The sequence below is a fragment of the Numida meleagris genome, chromosome 9 (assembly GCF_002078875.1).
Source record: "Numida meleagris isolate 19003 breed g44 Domestic line chromosome 9, NumMel1.0, whole genome shotgun sequence".
Lineage (NCBI taxonomy): Eukaryota > Metazoa > Chordata > Aves > Galliformes > Numididae > Numida > Numida meleagris.
Window position 1 is genome coordinate 17,963,013 of NC_034417.1, and position 21,683 is coordinate 17,984,695.

The 21,683-nt window shown below is 41.9% G+C and overlaps 1 protein-coding gene across 17 annotated transcripts in view; it reads right to left on the minus strand.

Moving 5' to 3' along the window:
• The window catches only part of MEGF11 (multiple EGF like domains 11), a 280,422-nt gene that overhangs the window by 74,243 nt on the left and 184,496 nt on the right, over positions 1 to 21,683 (minus strand). For all 17 annotated transcript variants that reach the window (XR_002442023.1, XM_021407912.1, XM_021407917.1 and 14 more), the window contains 4 exons: positions 16,974 to 17,220; positions 15,542 to 15,662; positions 10,992 to 11,128; positions 5,412 to 5,624 (listed from right to left, as the gene is read on the minus strand). Coding sequence is in view for 16 of the 17 variants with exons in the window: in XM_021407912.1 (XP_021263587.1) it covers positions 5,412 to 5,624; positions 10,992 to 11,128; positions 15,542 to 15,662; positions 16,974 to 17,220 (718 nt within the window). In the remaining variant the exon portion in view is untranslated. The remainder of the gene's footprint in view (positions 1 to 5,411; positions 5,625 to 10,991; positions 11,129 to 15,541; positions 15,663 to 16,973; positions 17,221 to 21,683) is intronic.

The following is a 21,683-nucleotide window of genomic DNA, read 5'->3' on the forward strand; positions in this document are numbered from 1 at the left end:
ATCTTTCAAATGTAATATATGACCATGGCAGTTTGAATCAGTCTATAACAATTCAATTGAAAATGCTATGCTCAGTAAGAATTTCTACTCCCAGGCTGGTTTCTTCATCCAAATGGACAGCTTTTTTGCATGAGATGGAGGCTATTTATTAAGGACTAAAAATCATCCTAACATGCACTAGAGTAACCAGCACGAACCAAAGAGACTCTGCAGAAGAATCTGTGGGAAAAAGGAGCATGGACTCCACAACAAGGTCCAGTAAAAGACGATATTCTATCCCCTCCATGCTGCCTGCTACTTCTCCATAAGGCCATGAGCTAGGAAACCTCAATGCGTTTGTAGGTTCCTGCACTCATGTGATGTTCCCCTCGAAGAAAGGATGGTTTTACCATCTGACAATTAAGGTGCCCAGATGCAGTGCTAACTTGAAGATAGCTGCAATTTAGATGCTTAACCAAAATTCAGAAGACAGCTGTTCTGTTCCTGACTCTGCCAGTGAATCTTGGCCATGAAATCCTGTATTTCATCTTTTCCATCTGTAAAATGATGCCTTTCTTCCTTTGGAAACCCTTTTAAGATCTGCAGTTGAAGTCACTAAATAGTAAGTTTTTATCACTGTTTTTAATATTCTGATATGTGTGAATTATTCCATTAGTCAAAGTTAGCAGAGTTATGCACTAAATATGATGCAAAATAGTGTGTGAATGCATATATGTGTGAGTTAGGAGTGTTTCTCTCCTACTGTATGGGTATTCTGTAAACTTTCATTCTGTGTTTTAACTACGTACCTAGGCACATAACCATAGGCAGGAAACTCATCTCTCATCCATCCAAACATCTATGTATCCAGCCTATCCAGTGAATTAAATGCTAGCTGCACTGAAATTAATGTTAATGGTAGAGTCGTTAAAGCAAAGAACAGGACACACAATTAGAAATGTGATTTGTAGAATTCCTCCCTTCCTGTTCTGACTGTACCTGTCCACATAACGTTTTGTCAGGCCAGAAGGTTGCATATGTAAGGTACTTCTCCATGCCACCAATAAACTGAAATTAAAATACACAATCGGTTCCTCTGGAAAAGTATCTCTTAATGGATGGGCTGGGGCTTTTGGAAGGATCCTAAAAAACAAACGTGCTAACAGCTGCTTTCCAGCCACTTGCTGTGAGCAGAGAAGAAACCTCAGTCTTGAAAGAGTCTGGCGGCATTATGCATTAGTATTTTGCACTGAATCTTAACAATTTTTATTTCTTCAAATCTCTTGGATAACAGTAAGGAATAGCGTAGAAAACCTAGAATGAGTGCAAGCAGCCAAGTGCTTCTCTGGCACTAGGCCAAGCAGAGGTGGAAACTGGAAGCTGTCCACAGCACACAGCGTGGCGTGAGAAGGAAGCTGTTCCACGGCTCTTGCTGCAGTTTAGAAGCTAACCATACGCTCCCTGGCTTTTGAGTCACATTTACAGTAACAAAAGATGGTTATTTTTTAAATTCGCTAGCTGAACTGAAAAACAGAAAGTCATTTTTGACCTTTGAATTTTGTTAAACGTCTAATTTTGAGGAAACCTGTTTCCTTTCACTCCGGGGAATTTAACTTTCTTAAGGCAAATTGGGAAAGAAACACTTTAGACAGCACAGTCTGTTCCAAATTCTGCATTTGCTCTCCACACGTCTCTCAGTCAAAACAACTTCTTCCCAGTGAATTTCTCGATTTTTAGTTTACGCACTAGTAGAAGTCATCTCATCTTAATAAATAGCCCTAACAATCCTTATTTAAGAGCATTTTCTCTCTTTTGGTGTCCACACTACATTCAGTCTCCATTACAAGTGCCCTCTTGCTTTTAAAGAAGTAGCCGCAATGAGGCTGTAGGGCCCCTACTTCAATTCAGCACATTTACGAAGCCAGCCTCATTCCAGTGCATTCTTACTTTAGGGGCAGAACTTTCTGTTCCTTCCAAATTTTCCAATATTTAGATAATAATTAGAGCCTCTGATGGTTTACTCATTTCATCAGACTTTGTCACTCATGAGCTGCAGGGAGGAAAGTGACATGGCTTAAGAGGTCATTGTTTCTTGCTTCCCTTCCTGTATTTCTGTCCTGGGAAAGACACTACCAAAGGCTATGGGTCCACATGGTTAAGAAAGCTGGGTGGCTGAGAGCACTCAGCTATTCACGTCCTTCTCTACTTCTCAGAAAAGTATGCCTCTCTGTCTATTGCTGACTGTTTCAACGTGGGTTTCTTGCATGGGGTAGTTTTTAACAAGTGTATCCTTCCCTGTGGAAGGACAGTCCAAGTCACCAGTGCACTCTGAATTACCTAATTCTAGAGTTGCTCAGAAGTCCTGTGCAATGTGCCTTTCAGTGTGCTTTGACACAGAAACTATTGGATGATGTTCTTCGGTCATTGCTAGGCAGAAGATCAGACTGGATGATCAGGTTGGTCTCTCCAGACATTAAAACAGATAGATCTTTGAAAATAGGAAAGCTGATAGTGTATTTTTTAATGCTTCTCTCCAACCTGCTTCTCAAAGGCCCCAGAACTTACTGTTCCAGCCAGCTCTCCAAGAACAACAACAGATGAGTCAAAACCACTGACAGAAAAAAAGCAGGCTTCCCTCACCTTTCAAAGGTTTATAAAATTATCCTGCACTCTTAGGTATCTCAGCAAGTAGCCAACAGTTTAAATGGATTCTTGGAAAAGTAGATGTCTTTCAGGAAATGAATTGCTTTGGAAGACCGTGGTTCCCATGACAAAAATTCCAGGGAGGGGGTGGCTGGGAAGAGAAGTGTGCTGTATGGGACAGGTTAAAGAATTAGTAAAAGATGTGTTCAGAATACGGAGTGCCTTTAGAGAAGGTCACTTTCCATCAACTCTGACACTCCTCAGCTCAGAAATTGACAGTGCTCTGAGGAGCTCATTGAAAAGTGGAAAGCTGAAGAACCATGAGCGAATGAAAGAACATTTAGAGATCTACAGCTTCCTGATATCTCTTTGTTCCATAACAGCAGTGATAAGATGCAGGAAAAAGGGAGATTTTATCAATGGAGAGACTAGACTCATTTATTAAGGGAACAGAGATAACATCTTAGCAGAGGATGCTGCAAGTGAAGCTGATGAACACGTGATGGGACAGAAGGCATAAAAAGTATCTGCCAGACAGCATCCAGGCATAGGTCAGGCACATGGCATATAGGAATAACTATACATTGAGAAAAGAGCTGGGAAAGGACTCGATGCCCCACCTGTCTGAGCGCTCTTATCCTTGAGATCTCACCTTCCTTCACAGCCAGATTGTGCCAGACTGCTCCTTCAAGACCTTCTGGCAAACCCCCGGAGCAGCTCCCAGGCAGTCCTCTGGCCAACCCAGGATGAACCTCAAACCCACAGCCTTCCCCACTTAAGAGACTCTTAATGAATTGAGCAGTTAGCTGAGAAACAGAAGCCAAGGTCATCCTTGACCATGGCCTGCAGTCCTTCAGTATGGCAAAACAGGCACACACACGGGCTTCTGCATGCTATGAGAAGAGGGGTGAAGACACACAGTGTCAGCTACTATACGGAAGCATATTCTCACCCTACAGTACACAAGTAAGAGCTTTCAGTGAGGAGGGTTTGCTGTGTAATTACCACAGGTCTAAGTCATGCACGCTGGCAGAGCAGTGTGACATACAGGAGTTTAGAACTTAGCTCTCTCTTCCTGAGTCATCTCCTATCCCCATCACAACATAACACTAACCATTTGTGTCTAATGCTCAGCTCGTGCCTCAGGGATATTATTTTTTGCAGTAGTATCATGATCCACAGAATGCTCTGATGTGATAGAAGCCTGTTGTCTAGAGCTCCCTTTGAGGTGTCAAACACTTTGCATCCTTGCTGTCAAAACCAATAGAGCTGGCAGCTATCTTTCTGTAGAGGACTTGTATGATCAGAATTACAAGGCTTTTAAATAATCCATTGTGAGCTCCAACATTCAGTGAAGCAAAGCCTCACTGCTCACAGTCGAAGTTGAATTCACAAGAAAGATCACCTGTTTATTTCTAAGACGGAGACAAATAGAGTCTATCTCAAGCACACAAACAGATTTCCCTGAAGTGTTTGTGTGAGTGTGTGTGCGTGTGCACACAAATTAGGCAGTTTTGCTTGCATACATAATTGAGGAGGGTGTTTATGTTTTAGTAAGCTACAAGATTGCAAGGTAGGTTTGTCATCATCAGCAAGGCAGTCAGGTCTCCACCCAGCTGGTTTAAAATTGAAGAATGTCCATATCAAGGGCATATTTGCTTGGGCATCAGTTATCCCATCCTGCTCTGAAGCCTACACAATCCTGGATTGGCCATGAACGCTTTAGAGCACTGGAAAGAAACAAGAGGAAATCAGGTGGGAGCTGAGGGGCCCAGCATCCTGCTGCCATGGGAAGGACACATGGACACTCTGGGCCGTCAGAAAAGCTCATGGCAGCTGCTGTTTGTGTCCACGCTCCCGTTGCTGTATGTGAGGAAGTGAGGAACCTCCAGACAGCAATTCCAGCAGTCAGTAAGCAAGGGGATACAAAAGGTAGTAAACAGGATAACAAAGAAGAGCCTTAAATTCTTCCTTTTTCAAGGTTCAGAAAAGTTATAGAAACCTGCAAAGGGAACATAAATTCAATCTATCTCATGTTAGGCGCTCGAGTCTCTTTGTGGCTCTTATTGAGAACCTCAAGAATCACATCCTATAAAAAAAACAACAACAAAGGGAATAAAACACTGAGACTTGACCTTCTAAGTGAGGCATACTCCATTTTAGGTACACTTCTCTGATATTTTTCTCTCCAAATATTTCACACGTACACATAGTGAATGAAGAACAAAACTAGGCACACATGAGAAGAAAGGAGATGTCTATTTTGACAACGTCAGCTTCATTAGAGTTCCACGGACTGACTTGGTGATATTGATTTCAGTCTATTTATACATTGTCCTCAAGTGTTTTCAACAAGGTAATTTGCCACAAGACATAAAATGAAGCAAATTAGGCTTCATTTTGAAAGTCCCCTTGCCGTCTATAGATTTAACAAGAAAAAAGAGATTGATTTGAGTAAACATATTTATATTTTTTGAACTTCAAGAGGACAATATACATATTATTTTTTAATGCTCCTAAGACTGCAGCTACAGGGTAAGTCCGTACGTGCAATTGTCTCAGATTCTATAAAATCTGTTTAAATAGTTAATGCTTAGTAGATGGCTGGATTGAAGCTTATGGTTCCAAACCTGAGGTCATTTAAATAAGAAGTTGTACTACAGAGGAATTGTATATGTTCTTAATTAAATCTACAGAGAAAAGGCTGTGGGTATAGTGAAATGATTTTTTTTTCCCTAATGCTTTTATTTGAGCAGTCCCTGCACCAGTATATAATACGATGTCCTTACCTGAGGGTGTTGGTAATATTGCAGGGGCATCTCTTGTTGCATTTGAGGCCATAAAACCCTTCTGGACACATTCTCTCTTGACAGTAAATCCCTTTAAATCCAGGGTCACACATACATGCTCCATTCACATGATAACACTTTGCACCATTTTGGCAGTCACATCTTTGTGTGCACTGAAAGCCAAATGTCCCAATTGGACACTCTTCTTGACACCTGCAATGAAACATGTGAGACAGGATGCAAACAAATACTGTAGTCTACTCTGCTTATGGCATTTACATGGGAATGCTTTTGTTAACATAAATGTAAAATCACTGCTCTTTTACTTAAGTAATACACTGTGAACTGATATCATTGGGGTGATGTGATATCTTGAGCATGTAAATAGCCTTTAACAGAAAGTGGGTTAATCTCTGTCCAATTATATCCTGCAAAATTTGCATTCGTTAATATTACCTGAGTTAACAAAGTGCATTCTTGTTTCTTGGACCTCAGTATTTTCCATTCATCAACCCTAACAACCATAAGATACTTTCTGAAAGAAAACATGACTTTACTTTCCCTTCACCACAGAAGGATTGCACACCTTTTTTAAAAGCTGTCATTCCTCCTAGAGTGACAATGAAGTCTGAAAGGAAACGTGGTCTATTAAGCAATATTAATAAAATGTACTCCAAGCAAAGGATAGCTTTACTTTCCTTCTGTGCTGCCATTGCACCTGCTTTACAGTAACCAGGAGAAAATATACTCCTTCATCTTTTGTCTGTGTTCTGAGTAACTCCAGCTCAAATTTGCTTTTCATCTCTTGCTCCAGGGACACTCAGTACTATCAAATCTCCAGACAAATCACTTTCACACTCCTTAGCATAGCACTCCTCCAAAATAGCCATCATTTTAAAAACTTGATATAGATAGAGAAGTAATCTGCAAATACACAGACTGTTTTAAATTACACCTTCCATGTACCGTTTTCTGCTGTTTCCCGACTAGAGACATTGTGAATTCTGCAGGAAAATATCTTTCATTGTTCTACAGTTTAAGTGATCACAATATTTCATCCTTTAAAAAGCTCAAATGAAGTCCTAAAGGAAGCTACTGATTCTCTGCTTGACATAATTCAGACGTTTCAAAATTTCGCAATGACTCAGTACCACAGTTTACATGATCCACCGTGAAATACAGATACGCCTTTTCAGTTAATAAAAAAAGAAAAAGAACTCCAGAAAAGCCCAATTCCCTTATCGCATGGATGCCAGGTATTGGAAATTGCCTATCAGCATTAATTTAATCCTAAGCATTGATTAAAGTGTATACACCAAACTCAGTGGATAGAGGCAATTGTTAAATGCCTTTCTGCAGGTCATTTCACAGCTGGCAGGTGAGAGTTAATATAATGATCAGTAATAAAAGATTAATGCATGATGCAAGCCAGGCAAAACTGCAATAAACACAGTCAGTATATAAGGAGAGAATTACTACTGCTGCTTCACATTACTACATTTTACTAAAAATAAATGAACAAAGCCAAAGGCTGAGCTGGTGATTTAATTGCAGCAAGCATCAACACAGTTGCTAGTTACACAATCTAGGTTCAGGAGTTCATCTGAGACCCACAGAGAGGAGCCTGTGGCAAACAGGAAGGGAGAGAGCCCAGTGCTGGCTGCTGGCCCTGCTGCTCTCAGGGCAGTTCAGCTGCAAAGGAAACAACCAGCAAAGAATGGGTAACACTGGGACTGGAACACTTACAGCAAGTGAAATGCAATGAAGAACGTATTAAGATGCCTTATGTCTCCATTGCTGTACACAGCTCTACCAGTTAGCAGGAGAGCACTGTACTCAACGAGATGAATACGGAGTCAATAGCGCACTATATCATTCTATATTTATAGCAGATGAAGCATTACCTAGCAGGGAGAAAAGCATCTGGAAATGAAATATTGACAACCTAATCCATTTACATAATTAGCCTTTTTCTACTAGCAATTTAACCAACTTATTTATTTGGAGATCAAGCAGCTACTGCTAATGAATTTTATACAAAGAATACTAATAACAACTCCTCTGGAACATAAGAATAATCACAGCAGGAATTAGCTTTCTACTTGAACATCTTTCCTTTGCAACATATCAATCTAATGTGTCCATAGCACCATTAACAACCAGATACATTGTTCAATTAAATTACAAAATGAGCTGCTAAGCCCTAGTTATGTTTCTTGTTTAATTTACATTGGTTTCTGCCTATCTGGGGAGATTCGTTTTATAATATCCACTGAACTTTAATACGTGCTATAATTATTTGGGTTTGGATAGGATAATATGGCTGTCACCTGTAGAATTAATGGAAGCAATTTTACAAAATATTAAACATAAGACAGCCTGCTAACAGATGAACTTAGTATATATACCTACATTTTTGTCTAGACATTTTTTTTTTTGTTGAATAATGCTGTAAAGTTTTTAAGGCTCTGTTTGTTTTCATAACAGCGATCACATTTACGTAGCACAGGCAAAGATTAAAAGCCATCCAAAAAACACAAACCTGCAAATCACCGTTCTGTTTATAAAAGATACAGATACAAACAGAACAACAAAAGAATAAGTCTGCTCACGCTGCTGTAACAAATGCGGCATTCACTCTGTTAAGACTCACTCTTTAAGCTTTATGGCAGCACGCAAAACAAAGCCAAAACAGTATGTTCACTTTTCCAGTCAGCCATTGAATTCCCCATCCCCAGCTTCTAACTGTGCTTCTGCTATTATTCCTTTCCAGTTTGCAAAACACACATTTGCATGACACATCCCGTCATTTCGGCGCAGAGCTGCCTGCAGTTATTAATAGTGCTTGCCAATTTACTAGATGTTTAGTGTGTTGCCTCTTCCTGGAAAACAGGTGGGGAATGAAGTGTCGCAATTACACTTACACCGACCTTTACGACCATTTCATCACCACAAATATTTATCCAACTACCTGTTATTATCTTCTGCATAAGACGATGAACCACGATTTTATACGGCGCTCACTGACAATTAAAGAGGATAATAGTAGATAGTGTTTACTTTTTTATTGTTGTTATTCACAAAATCTGTTATTACTAAGAAATATTTTTTCAGTGCCTTGTAGAATTTCAAAGGAAACATTATCTTGTTGTGCAGTGGCATTCTCCTGCTGCACTTGCAATTATACTGTAACACCGCAACAGTTACATGAGACCCAGAAAATAAAATAGACTGTACACTAAAATGCTGCTGACTAATCCATCCCATTGTCCGTGCCGTGCAAACACACAACTCAGGAAAGCAATCTAGACTTTTTTTAAGACTTTGTGCCTGCTCCTGCCTCACTGAAATCAATGGGCAATCTCCCATCTGCTGGCTGCAGCTGCCAGCAAGGCATGGGCACGCACACCTGCTCACAACAACCCTTACAGGCAACGTGCCGTCCCAGCCCAAGTGATTGCAATGGGTCCCAACGTTCACTTCCCCAAATAAAGGCTGAGACAAAGATGCTTCAAGATCCCAAGAACCCAATTGGGAGGTGGTAATTTCAAGCCTAATATCAGCTTTACCAGAAAAGCTTTCAGGACTGTCCTCGCTTTACTTCTACCTGGAAAGATGGCAACACAAATGGAGCCTGCATTTCTGCTCTCTGACTTTTCCCTTCACTCTGTCTTTTACTCTCCTGCTCCAGGAGAGGGCAGGTGAGCCATTCCTAGGGGTTTGCTTAGGTACAGGTCCCCTAGGACAGCTTCTTGCTTTGGATTCCAGCTGGGCATGCTTTATTTTCTGCCTCTCTGCTTTGCTCTGTTTTTCAAAGCCACATCTCTCCAGAGTCCAGATGTCTACTGCTTTTCTCCAAGCCCAGATCTGAAGAGCCCATGTGCCCTTTGCTCAAGACTGTTCCTGTAAGTTCTGCCTCCTCTACCCCATCCCTTCCTGAGACTCCTTCTCCAGGCCCTCTCTAAGGAAGCTGAAGTGTAAAAACCTATGCTTTTGGCAAGAGGCAGAACTGTGTCTTCTGCTGTCTTCTTGCCATCTCTTTCCCCAGTGGTTCTTTCTCTGCTCTTTTTGGTGGAGTACATCTAAGTGTTGCAGGAAGTATGGCAACTCCATCACCGCTGTTTCCCTGTGCCACACTCCTGTAACAAAGCCAGCTCTTCTGCTGCGTGTCCTCCCTCGTGGCTGGAGGCTGTATTGGCAGCTGAGCAAAGAAGCTGGCTCAGCTGCAGGCTGCTGGCTGGAGGCTCCTGACAGCTCTAATGCTGTCGATTCACCTATGGCCAGAAATCGATCTAGGTCTGCAGCAACCAGATGAGGAGACCTCCAGCCAGAGATCCAGGACTGAGGATGGCTTGTGACTGAAGTGTCAGCAGTGGAAGTGTCCAGGCTACACAGCTGCTTCTTTAAGTGGAATTATCTCCAAAGATTGAGAACGTTTTGGTTAGTGATGCACAGTGCTCTCACAGTATATCTCGGGGATCTTGAAATCACTGCCTCCAGAGGGAGGACGGAGGAAGAAGATACACTGATGCCTTCTCTACTAAATTACTTTGAAATAGTATTTCCCCCATATTTAACCACACGCAAACCCTGTCATAATCTCCAGAGCCCCTTGCCAATTTCCACTGTCAGTAAAATGGAAACAAGGAGCAGCCACATTTGCTGGGACAGAATGTGGCCTTCTGAACCACAGAGTACATTGAAGGCTGGTCTGTTTGTGTGCTGGAAAGACCTGCTGATTTTGCAGTGAGGCAAGAAATAAAAAACTCCAACTAGCTCCGCTGCACAGAAGTATAATTTTAGCAAATATCAGCATACCAGCACTAGCTTGTTCTAGCTAATAACAGAAGGGAAGATAAAGGACAAAGGGCTTTAGCATAGGAAACACCAGTGAGGTGTGCCCAGGGTCTCTGGAAAACCCAGTGACACAGTTCAATCCCTCGTGAAAGCTGCACATGAAAGCTTGCTCAGCTACAGTTTCCTCACCACCATGAGTCCTACTGGCAGGATTAGTTGGAGGACTAAGCCAATACATGTTACAATCCCACCTTGACTTTGCTGTGTAGTCATTTTGCTAAACCCGTGACACCTTTGTAAAGCAACATTATCATCTTAGATTGATTTGTGGGTGAAGCCTTTCGTTTATAAATTTCGAGGATTTATCACCCTTTGTTGGTGCCTGAGATGGATCAGTGCTGCAGCAGCATTGAGGGGCTGACGGAAACATTAAACTGCTGCATTGCTTACTCTTGAGGATATTAATTTGTATAAATATAGTTCATTTACATATCTTGTAAACATGTAATGCTCTCTATTAAATTTATCACTGTAAATATCTAAATTAAATTTAATCCATTAAATTTTAAAAGTTATATTAAAAAAATGGTGAATGGAGAGCATTGCCAATAAAAAGTAATAACATCGCCACATTTATAATACTTGAACTGCTTCAGAAGGATGAACCTAATAGCAGGAACAGAAACATAACATTCTTTTTCCAAGAGTAAGATTGCCCTAGCAGGGATATAAATATTGCCAATTCTTGGTTAAAAGTAAAGGCTTTGAGGGTTTGATTCTTACCTGTCTCCCATATAGCCAGGTGAACAGATGCATTTTCCTGTCACAGGATCACAGTGTCCTCCATTGTGGCATGGACAGTCCTGGCTGCAATTAATTCCAAATGTCCCAGGAGGACACGGCTGTGCACACACCAGCCCCTGGTAAGTGTGCAGAAAGAGCAATATTTCAGTCAACAGTCATAATGTAATGAATGCGTATACGAAGGTTGGATATTTATTGTTCTTCTTGCTAAAACTACATCTAAGTGTACCGGCAATATTTTTCTTATGTTTAAGATGGCCTAAGACAGTCTCAGCTGCCAAAGTAAATGTCTGTCTATCCTACATCCAGAGGGATTCTTCTCCCCACTGTACCATCACCAACAGTTCCCTTCTGTGGATCTCCCCTGCGCACTGTGCTTGGGGCATCAGGATATACCACCCTGCCCTTTGAATAAAGACAGAGGGTCTTGGGAAAGGTCAAAGGCAACCAGAGAAGGCTACAAAGCTGCATATGGGCAGGTGATTTTAGGTGAGATAGAGTCTGAGAAGCTGCTGGATAGTAAGGGTAAGTGGGTAAGTGCCTCAAAGTGAATGTTTGGGAAGAGGGGGATTGTTGGAGAGATTGTACAGTCAGTGACTCTCTGTGCACCCTGGCACTGCTCATCAGGAAAAGCAATCAGGGCAAGCCTTTCTCCAGCTGGTTGTTCCCAGCACAGAGAATGCTTTCCATGGGTAGTGCCTTTGGAGAACTTATCTGCCAAATTCAGCCGGTTTTCCCCCAGGTATCATGTAACACCCCCTGCCAAGTGTCAAGGCCTCACAAGGATTTCCCTATAGACTTTCTTAGAAGTTGTGTGAATGTTGGCTTTTTTTTTATGCGAGCAAACATAAAATCTGAGGCTGGCATCCAGCTGAGTAATTTCAGCCAAAACAATTCTGGCAGGGCAGGGATCTGAGGACAGGGCCCTATAATGGAAAACTTTTGGCTACTGTAGCAAACAGAGCTGCTGCCAGAGCCCTGCATAGTGCAAAGCATTGGACAGAAATGTTTTTTTCTCTCCCTATTATTCTGTTTTAATCTCCCAGAAGTCTTATTTCCCTAACCAAGCCTCAGGGGCTCTGAGTTTTGAAAAGAAACAAGTATTAGCTAAAACCCATACAAAACATAATACAGGAGCATTAACGGCTGCTGTCAGTCCTTGGGCTCTCCCTCACCACAGTTTGGAAAGTTTAGCAATATCAACAGTCCCAAAGTGGATAGGCTACTCTTCAGTGCAGTCATGAAGTAGATGTTTCAAGCCTTTCCTAGCCAGTGATAGGTGGCTCCTTGGCTGTAAAATAGACAGGTTGGCCTCTGTTCAAGAACACTCAGATTACAGTGTTGAAAACTTGGTGTCTCTGGGCTTAAGTAATGCACACCACTATATATCTGAAAATGTAAGCATCCATTTATCTTGATAATAAATACTTTCTCTCTTCACATCTCAAACGGAACAGGATTTCTATCAACAAATGATGAGAAAGCAATACTCTTTGATGCATTCCCTTGGAGCTCAGAGAATCTTTAGGCATACTTTTTGCATTAATATGTACTAAGGGAATCCAAAACATCCCTCTCTGGAGGATCAAATGTCAGACCAACATTTCCTGCTGCTTATACATCTAATCCACAAACTTCATCCCATCAGCAGCTTTTTTAAGGCCCTGATCCCATCAGCTTCTGCTTTTGACATTGTGCGCTATATTATTACAATTTTTGCCGCACAGAAAAGGATTTCTTTTTCGGCTCTACTGTCTCTTCCTCACCCCCCTGTCCCATGTTAAAAATCCATGACAGAAAGAAAACTAGACAAAAATACAAAGCATAGTCACTTCATCAAGTGCAGTTGTTTCAGGGAATGAGAAAGAAGTGATTAGTAGATTGTGTTACACATGGCAACATGATGCAGAGCCTTGAGAAGGGGACCTGGGATCAAATAGGGTGTGTTGCTACTGACAAATGTGTTGTCATGCAAGGAAAGATTGCTGCCTTTCTGAGCGAGGAAATCTAGTCCTTCAAAAGTGCTTCTGAGAAGTATTGTAAAAAGCTCTATTTCATTTCCCTCCCCACTTCCTGAGAGTGCTTGGAGGATTTAATACTGCAAATGAGAAATACGTATAGAATTAAGGTTGTAAATAGTTGATGAGGCCCTAAAGCAGCCACCCACTAACTCCCAGCCCCACAAATCCGCATAAGTGGAAAAACTCCATCATTGTAGTGTGCTAGAAGCCACATTTCGTTGACTCATTCACCACCATCCTCTTGGTAAGAAACCCATGACAATGAAATCCTGTGGGACACAGTTCATATAACTTGCTATGCTTCTAGGAGAGTCTGCGCTGGGTGGGAGGAAGCAGGAGGAAAGGAATATTACCAGTAATGAAAGAACCAGGCTTTGAAGATGGCAGACCCAAGGAAGAACCTAAGAACCCCAGAACTTCCTCCTGTTCACTGCCTACCCTTCCATATCCCATAGGCAACCAAGTCCCTAAGGGAACTGAGCTGCTGTTAATAAATCTACCTGAGGAAAGGATAATAGCCACAGCTCTTCCAGCAACAATAAAATCCAAGTGGATTTGCACTTCTATAAATCCAGAGAGAATTCTCTACTTCCAATATGATGGTATATTCAATACATACATGCATTCTCAAGCCTGAAAATCAGCAAGTAAAATTCCTGATGTCAAAGACTATCTACGGTGTGAAATAAAGTGAATGCTCCCATCTCTCGCTCATTTACAGCCCACTTGTGTCTCACTTCACAAACCATTCCAACCAAAAAGAGTTAAAATTATGGCATGAAAAAATATTTTTCTCTCTGTGTACTGAATTACCAACTTTTCATTAAAACCCTGGAGAGACACTTTATACTTAAAATCTCAACGTTTACAAGCTGAGTGCTTTTACTTATAATTTCAGTTTCTTCCCCCAGAATACTTGATCTCTCTCTTCAATTTTCAGTTAGATTTGTTTCAAACATCAATTGTTAACTCTAGGGTTTCTCTGGGGACTGAGCAGCCAACAAAACTGTTTTCAGGAAAGTCTCTCTTGGCCACTAAAAATGCAGGAGAGAAACTCTAAGCTGTGAGGAACGGGGAAGAAGTGGGCCAGAATACACGACCACTGCTGTTGTACAGCCCCAGTGCTGCGGTTCTTTAGGGTCTACGCTGCGTCCTAAAAGACATCTACAACCTTCCTGCTCTATTCTGATATTCTCTAATCTCTACAGTGATTTTGTAAATTTGCAAAAACCTAAAAATAAAAGGAGAGAGAAATTCCTGATAAAATACAAGTAAGGAAGAGTACAGAAATATAGCTCTGATCCTCAGGAATATTGGCATGCAGAAGATAAGGGAGGCAGAAAAATTTACTCTAAAAGTGACATTTTTACATAAAACATTTTAGTAATTAGTCCTTAGACAAACAGCTAGAATGGACTGACCGGCCTCCAAAATATTTGAATTGCTTACCTACTGCATTAGCTCCAGTACTCTAGGAAAGAACCTTTTGTTTCCCTTCACCGAATGCCAATTCAGAGCAAGGTGCCATTGTCTTTATTTAGTTTCTGAAAAGTTCCAACTATTTTGTTATTTGAAAAGCTTCTTGAGAAGCTAAATGGAGGCACATTTGCTGTACTAATCTAAACGAACATAAACATCTCTCAGTCTGCAGACGTTTTAATGGGTATAAGGCCCATAACAGAAGCTACAGTTATATGATGACATCAGGGTCTTCCTTGTATTAAAAATAAAAAGTCACAGTACTTGCATGCATTAAAATCCAGCAAGATTGCCAAGAAACTAATTGTCCGGTACGGGAAAAATGCCAGGAGACTTAGCACAGCTAAATGGTATGTAGGCCTGCGAGACTTGGCAAACCCCGAGAGAGTTAATTATCACATTATTGATAAAGCTAAGGACTTTTAAAATGTTTGGCCTTGCTTTCTTGACATGGAGGATTAAAGGTTAGGGTAATTTGCTCTCTCCAGGGCAACCTCTGATGCAAGCAAATCTACTGCAATCAAAGGAAATTTTGCCTGAGTAAGGACTGGATGCGGAACTGGTCTTTGTCTCCCTGCGTACATTCCTTCTGCTTTAAAGACTCCCTGAGCCACTGAATTCTCCTTGACTTCTCTCTCTCCCTTTCTGCTGAAAGGGAAACAGTACTGTGCTTTTGACAATGCCGAGATGGGCTTTGAGCTTTCTGTCCCATGTGACCCATGTGAGGGCAGTGTCTAACAGTGCAGGGATATTTCAAAGAACAGCAGAGGCCACTTTTCCTCTCCTCCCACACAGAAGAGCAATGAGTAGTTTTAATTTGTTTGTTTAACTCTTTGAAGGTAGCTACCAAACAAAAGCTGGTGGCCTAAGTGCTGTGCACACATAACAAAGGAGGCCCCAGTTTCAGAATTGTGGGAGCCTCATGACAGGGAACAGAATACATATACCATAAGCACACAGGGTAGGCATCTGCTGAGACAGTGAGCAATTAACTCCCCATTCCAACCTCGAAATGAAGAACCTCCATACCGTCCATCCAGCAGGACAGGAGCACTCCCCAGTGATGTGGTGGCAGACTCCTCCGTTCTGGCAAGGGCAGCGCAATTCACACTGAGCCCCGTGGCTGCCGGGGGGACAGCGCTCTTCACAGCTTTGTGGAGAGAGAAGAAGCAAAAACCAAAGGGATCATTTAAAAGAACGTACAGGAAACAGTAAATGAGGAAAATCCACAGCACAGGTCATAATGAGAGTGAAACCTGAGTGAGCCCCAGCTGGCATTACCAATCAGCCAGTATTTCTGCTGGGGTTATTTATGTGCCATGGATCCACTGCTGTAAGGCTGATGCTTGTGTGCAATCTTTATGTGTATACCAAATTCCACCTGTCTCAATAAGACAACTCATATCTCTGACAATACTCTAGGTTCTTCCAATACTTGGCTGTTCTCTGATGAGGATGTTCATGCAAGTACTTACTGCTGAGAACAGACATACTAATGTCAATGGGACCAGTCCTAATAGTATGCAGAACATTTAGCAGTGAGTGCTTCCAGGTCTGAGGTCATAAGGCTATGAGGAAATCAGGTACTAAATAAAATATTCAAAAAGTATATCACTTATTTATGAGGGTTAATATCGCCTTTATTTTTTACCTTCTTCACACGGGCCAACAACTATTATTAGACTGCAGAAATATTAAGTCACCTGTAATAGATCTCCAGCCAAATTCAGTGAGTAAATTATCTTTTCCCCTTAAATAATTTTGAAAAGCATAATTACTTCTGAAACTACTGAAAGCTCTCTAATGAGTACTGATGTTACACTGTGGGCAATTTTAAACAAGGAACTATTTCTTGCTGTCCTAAAATTAATATGCGGGTTTTGTGAATCCTACTGGTAAACTTTGTGTAGTATATGGGGATTTAGCTACATGATTCTCGTTAAAGTTAATAGGAGTCACACCGCTAAATCCCTCCTCACTATGCTAAAAATTTACCCCCTAGATAGTAAGCCGATATAGTTAGCAGTAATGCTTCTTCTGCTAGATAGAAAGCCAAATAAACTGGGGATGGTAAGTCCCATTTGATACTGCACTGGATTGCTAACGAGTAGAATGCCCAACTGCTTAAAAAAACTGAACCGTAATTTAGATTGTACTCACACACTGAAATTAGGAACAGCTACAGCGGTTGCAGCTACAGTTGCTGGGAAATGTCATGGAGTTTTAAGTTTTTTTAGCAGTAAGTTTTATTTTGGTGTGCAGACAGGTATAATTAGCAGCAAAAAAAAAAAAAGAGATTCCCTTTATTTATTCTCTCTGAAATACTGTTACCTGATTTCTGCAAAGAAAAGTGGATAATATACAGATCGTGCAAATTCTGCTAATTACTCATTGCACTAATAGCAGTCAAAGCAAAGCTGTTAAACAATGCAGGGTAAAACACACCCATCACTGAACTTACAACACCCCTGTGTATCCGGGAGCGCAGTGACATTCTCCCGTCTCGTGGTCACACGTAGCTCCGTTGTGACACTGGCACTGGAACTGGCAGCCCTTGCCATAGCTCCCGGGCTCGCAGAGCTCTTCGCAGCGCCAGCCTTGGTATCCGTCCGCGCAGACGCAGGCGCCCGTGATGGGGTTGCAGAGGGCCTCGTTCTGGCACTGGCACCGGTTGCTGCAGTGGGGTCCCCAGTGATCGCTATCGCAACCTGTAAAACATTGAACAGGACGGGTAGGTTTGTGTGGCACCAGCATCCCACTGCAGCCGCTTGCGCTTGGGTTGGCAAGTGGGCAAAGAGACATGAACAGAAAGCAGCAGCTTTCTAAAGGGCCCTCCAACTTTCTAAACCCAACCCCTGAGCCAGCAGTGTACTTTAGCATGCATGGAGACAGCAGCATCAGTTATACACCTAGATCTGAGGACTTGTTTAACACCTTTATGGGATCAGAACTTAAATCTTTTAATATCCTGTTTCTTAGTGCCCTTAGATAGCTGGAAGGAATGAATTTATAGTGGAATTAGATGCAGAGTATCACATCCTGACTACAGTGCAGTCAATGGTGGGTAGAATTGCCAAGCAAAACCTGTAGATGTAATAATGTCGTCAAATATTGTTTCTTTGCACTGTTCCCTTGAGATAACAAATACCATGTTAAGAAGGCTATCTCTTTTGATGATGTTGGGTTTTGTTTTTTCTGGAGTAAAGAGACGGCAGGGCAGAAAACAACACTGGAGCCAGGATTTCTTAACTCAGACTAAGGGATGAAGGTATGGCGTGTGTACGTCAGGTAATTTCGGTGCCACTGACAGCATGTTCTACTGCTAGAGAAGGGCTCCCAAGGCTATGGCCATTGACATGGAGGGCAGATTCCCTGCAGAGCACGTTAAGGCTCAGTGAGAACTGTTCACATGGCAATCTGGCCTGATCATATCCAAGATGAGAGGGAAGTCAGAAGTACAGAAGCAGCTTGATCCTGATTTGCTATAGAAACAGTAATCAGCACCTGCAAAAAACGTGTAATATTTATGCATACTAACAGACAGGGCTTCCTCCATAAATGGTCAGAAGAAAACCAAGTGTTTCTTTTTGAGTCTTACCCTGCACTTACCAACCTGTCGGTACAGTGCAGCCTGCTACTCAGAATGGAGTTACTGGCAGAGTCTCTACTAAAGACTCAGTTACAGACCACGCTCCCAGTTCAGCTGGGAACCGGAATTGGCTTCAATTATATTGGCAGAAACTCCTCTGCCACTGTAAAATCCTCTGCTATGCAGGAAATGAGTGTGTAAACCCATCGACATAGCTGTCTTCACAAACTCTTTTACTTGCAAACATGTAAACTATTCCCCAGGTGACACGCACTGCTTCTCAGGGCTGGATCGCCATTTCCAGACTTAGCAATGCAAATATAAACTCCACATAAACCAGAAGTTTGTGTCTGAGAACTTTCAGAGTCCTTTTCTTCCACAGCATGTGGTTATAAACCCACAATGGACAATGATATTTCTCAGTTAATTCTGGCAAGCTTTTCGTCAGAGAAGTCAGATACCCACTGGTCAGTCTGAGGATATTCAGCAGAAAAAGAAGAGACTCCACTCAACTAGCACTGCTGATCATCAATTCACAAATTTGTGTTTCCTGAGCAACGATGTCAAAGGCCAAAATAAACCCATGAGAAGACAATTCCAGAGCCTCCAACAGGACCAGCAGGGACTTATACAATGCACATGTGGTTTTGTGTCCTGCAGAAAGCAGAGTGTGCAACATGCTCCTGTACATAACCCTGTGCCTCATGCAAGGCAGTTTACTCCTTTGCCTCATTTCTTCCACTGCCAGGGATGATAGTTTCTCACTAACACCACTGGGAGCCAAGCAAACAAAATCTTACTCTTTATAAGTCTTAAATTATTACTGTGAAGCTGTGGAAAGAGGCGATCTATCTTTATTTCACGTAGACACTTGGTAAGACTCTGTAAGCCCTCTGGGGCAGGAAGCAAATCTGCTGGAGCTGATGGGGTTTCCCTGCAATTTCCATTCCAGAAATACTGATTTGTTTTCTGCAGAACTTGAAAATCAAGGGATGCAGCTCTGCACCTCCACAAAGGGCAAGCACCTGAAGCTCACAAGCGAAGGCAGCAGCCTTTTGCGTGGGGAAGTGGAGTGCAGGAATCAAAGCTGACCCTTCCTGATCCAGGGATGCGATGCTCCCCTCATCTCAGCCAGCGTTAGAGCCCTGACTGCCAGGGCAGCTGCTCTGGGCTGATATAACTCCAAGTGCAATTAATTGGCATAACACAAATAATAACTCTCATTAGAAGATGTGAGCTATTCCTCTGTCTTCCATATTGCAGATAAATGCTCCAACTATCAGACTTGTCTGCTTGGTTTGTGTTTTTCTCTTTGAAAGGAAGTGAAACATTTTGTAGGATGGGAAAAATATTTCCCAGCATCAGCTCAAGCATCTTGTTTCACTTTTACAGTGTCTGCCCCAAACACAACTCCATTTAAGTAAGCCATTTATTTGAACACTTATTTGCTATTTATATTCAGTTACAGGTTTGCTTTCTCCCTGCACCAAATTTCATTCCACGATCTAAGCAAAAGGAAGAACAAAATGTTCCAGGAAAGAGCAGAAATTCCTCTAACTGGTTGCAAAATCGTTAAAAAAACAACAAAACACCAAATCTGGATAACAGAAGAAGCCTGCAGTGACCAGAAAACCAGCTGACAAACAGAATTTCCAAAGGCTTCTAAGTACAAGGCGTCAGTGAGCACACATTGCACCATTCAGTATGTTTAGCCCACAGTAGCTAGCCAAAATGTTTTAATTATCTGTGAAATAAAACAGCTTGGCATACCAGATAGCTACTAAGAATGTGAATTTCATGGGGATTTATTAGTGAGAGGACATAAAATGAGGATTAAAGTACATCTGAGTGCTCATGGAAGACATGGAAAAAAACAGAACTAAAAGAAGGGGCTTTTACTGTGTCACATTTACAATGCCTGATACTGCCCTTGCAGTTGCTAGACTCCTTTTTATGTTCCTAAAACTGCAAGCACGCTTGGAGTGCAGCTCTCCAAGCAGTAAGAAACCCAAGCCTTAGCACTGGTGTATAACCAGGGCAAACATCCCATTTTCTCTCTAGTGATGGGATCATACGAACACAGTGATGGGTTGCCCCTTCCAGATTTAAGTCTTTACCTCAGATGATAAAGATTTTCTGCTTTAGCTGTCAGTTCAAGTCCTATGCAGGTCACAAAGAACAGGGCCAATTCATGCAGTATCAATTAATCTACTGCTGATTAATTGCAAAAGGAAATGAGTGAAGTTCACTGGCACAGTACTAATGTTATATTTGTGATAATGAAATATCATGCTCACTTGGTTTAACACTGCAGTATCCTAACATGAAAATAAGATCTTTGTTGCTCAAAGTTTAATAATTCTTGGGTTTTTTTTCTTTTCTTTCCCTCAAGTCTCATTCTGCTGTGACAGAATGCGGGGTTGCAAGTAAGTTCTTTACCTGTACGATTTCACTGGGGCATTATGTGATGTTTATTCTGTGCTAACATGTAGATCTGCACTGTGGTAACTAACTTTTGTACCATTCCAAAGACAGAGATACAGAGCTGATCAGCTCATTATGAGTACTACTTCTTAGGAGGAATTCCACCGAGCTCAGTAGGACCACCCATGTGTGAGACTACTCAAGCGTGTAATTAGCCATGGGACTGAGGTCTAGTAGTTCCAGCTAGAAAATTAAAAAACAGAAGAAACCAAAGACTTGAGTAACTGGGACATATTTTTGCAGTGTGCATCAGTATGGTAAATCCTGGCTGGTGTGGGATAGTGATTCCAGGTCCTGAGATACTGGGCCAAGTAGCCTCGGTGCCATGGCAGCCATCCTCAGTGCCACCTCTTCTGTGAGCACAGGGAGACCATTTTAAATACAACCCAAGCCTAGCACAGTGTAATCCTATCCTTGCTGATAGCCTCTCTGTGTTACCATAATAGAGATAAATAATAATAGCAACAACATGTGAACAGAACACTGATTAAAGCTTACACAAGAGCTACACCGTAAATGCATATGCCATTAAAAATGTCAAAATGATACAGAGACTTTAACTATACCATCAATAAGAAAAGCAACCTGAGAGTGGTGATGCTAGGAAGGTACAAATGCTCCCTTTAGACTCCATGTGTGTTTGTCAATACCAAGAGAGATGAGTCTGGAATACCTAGCGCTCTCCTGGGAGGTGCTGCATTAAAGGGAGCTGCCATATTTCAGGTCACATGCTAACAGTGCCTGGCAAATGTGCCAACTTATTCACTTATTCTCCTTCGAAAATATGACTGGAGATTAATTGCCACCAATAAAAATGAAAATAACTCTGTAAAGGATGATGCTCGATGCCTAAGCGTAATTACTGCTGTCTGCATAAGGCAGTGTGACAGGTGAAAGATTCATCCCTCCGAGGAAAGGTTGCTCAATATAGACACAAAGTGTTTTCCTCCTCACCATATCTCTGCCCCCACCCCGGAGCCTCAGTGCTTGCTGGAGCGAGGGCTAATTGCAGGAGGCACTGCATGTGCCCTGCTACAGTTGTGCATGGTGTCCAGCCACCAGCCTGGTCCTGTTAAATACACAGTGAGGACACACTGG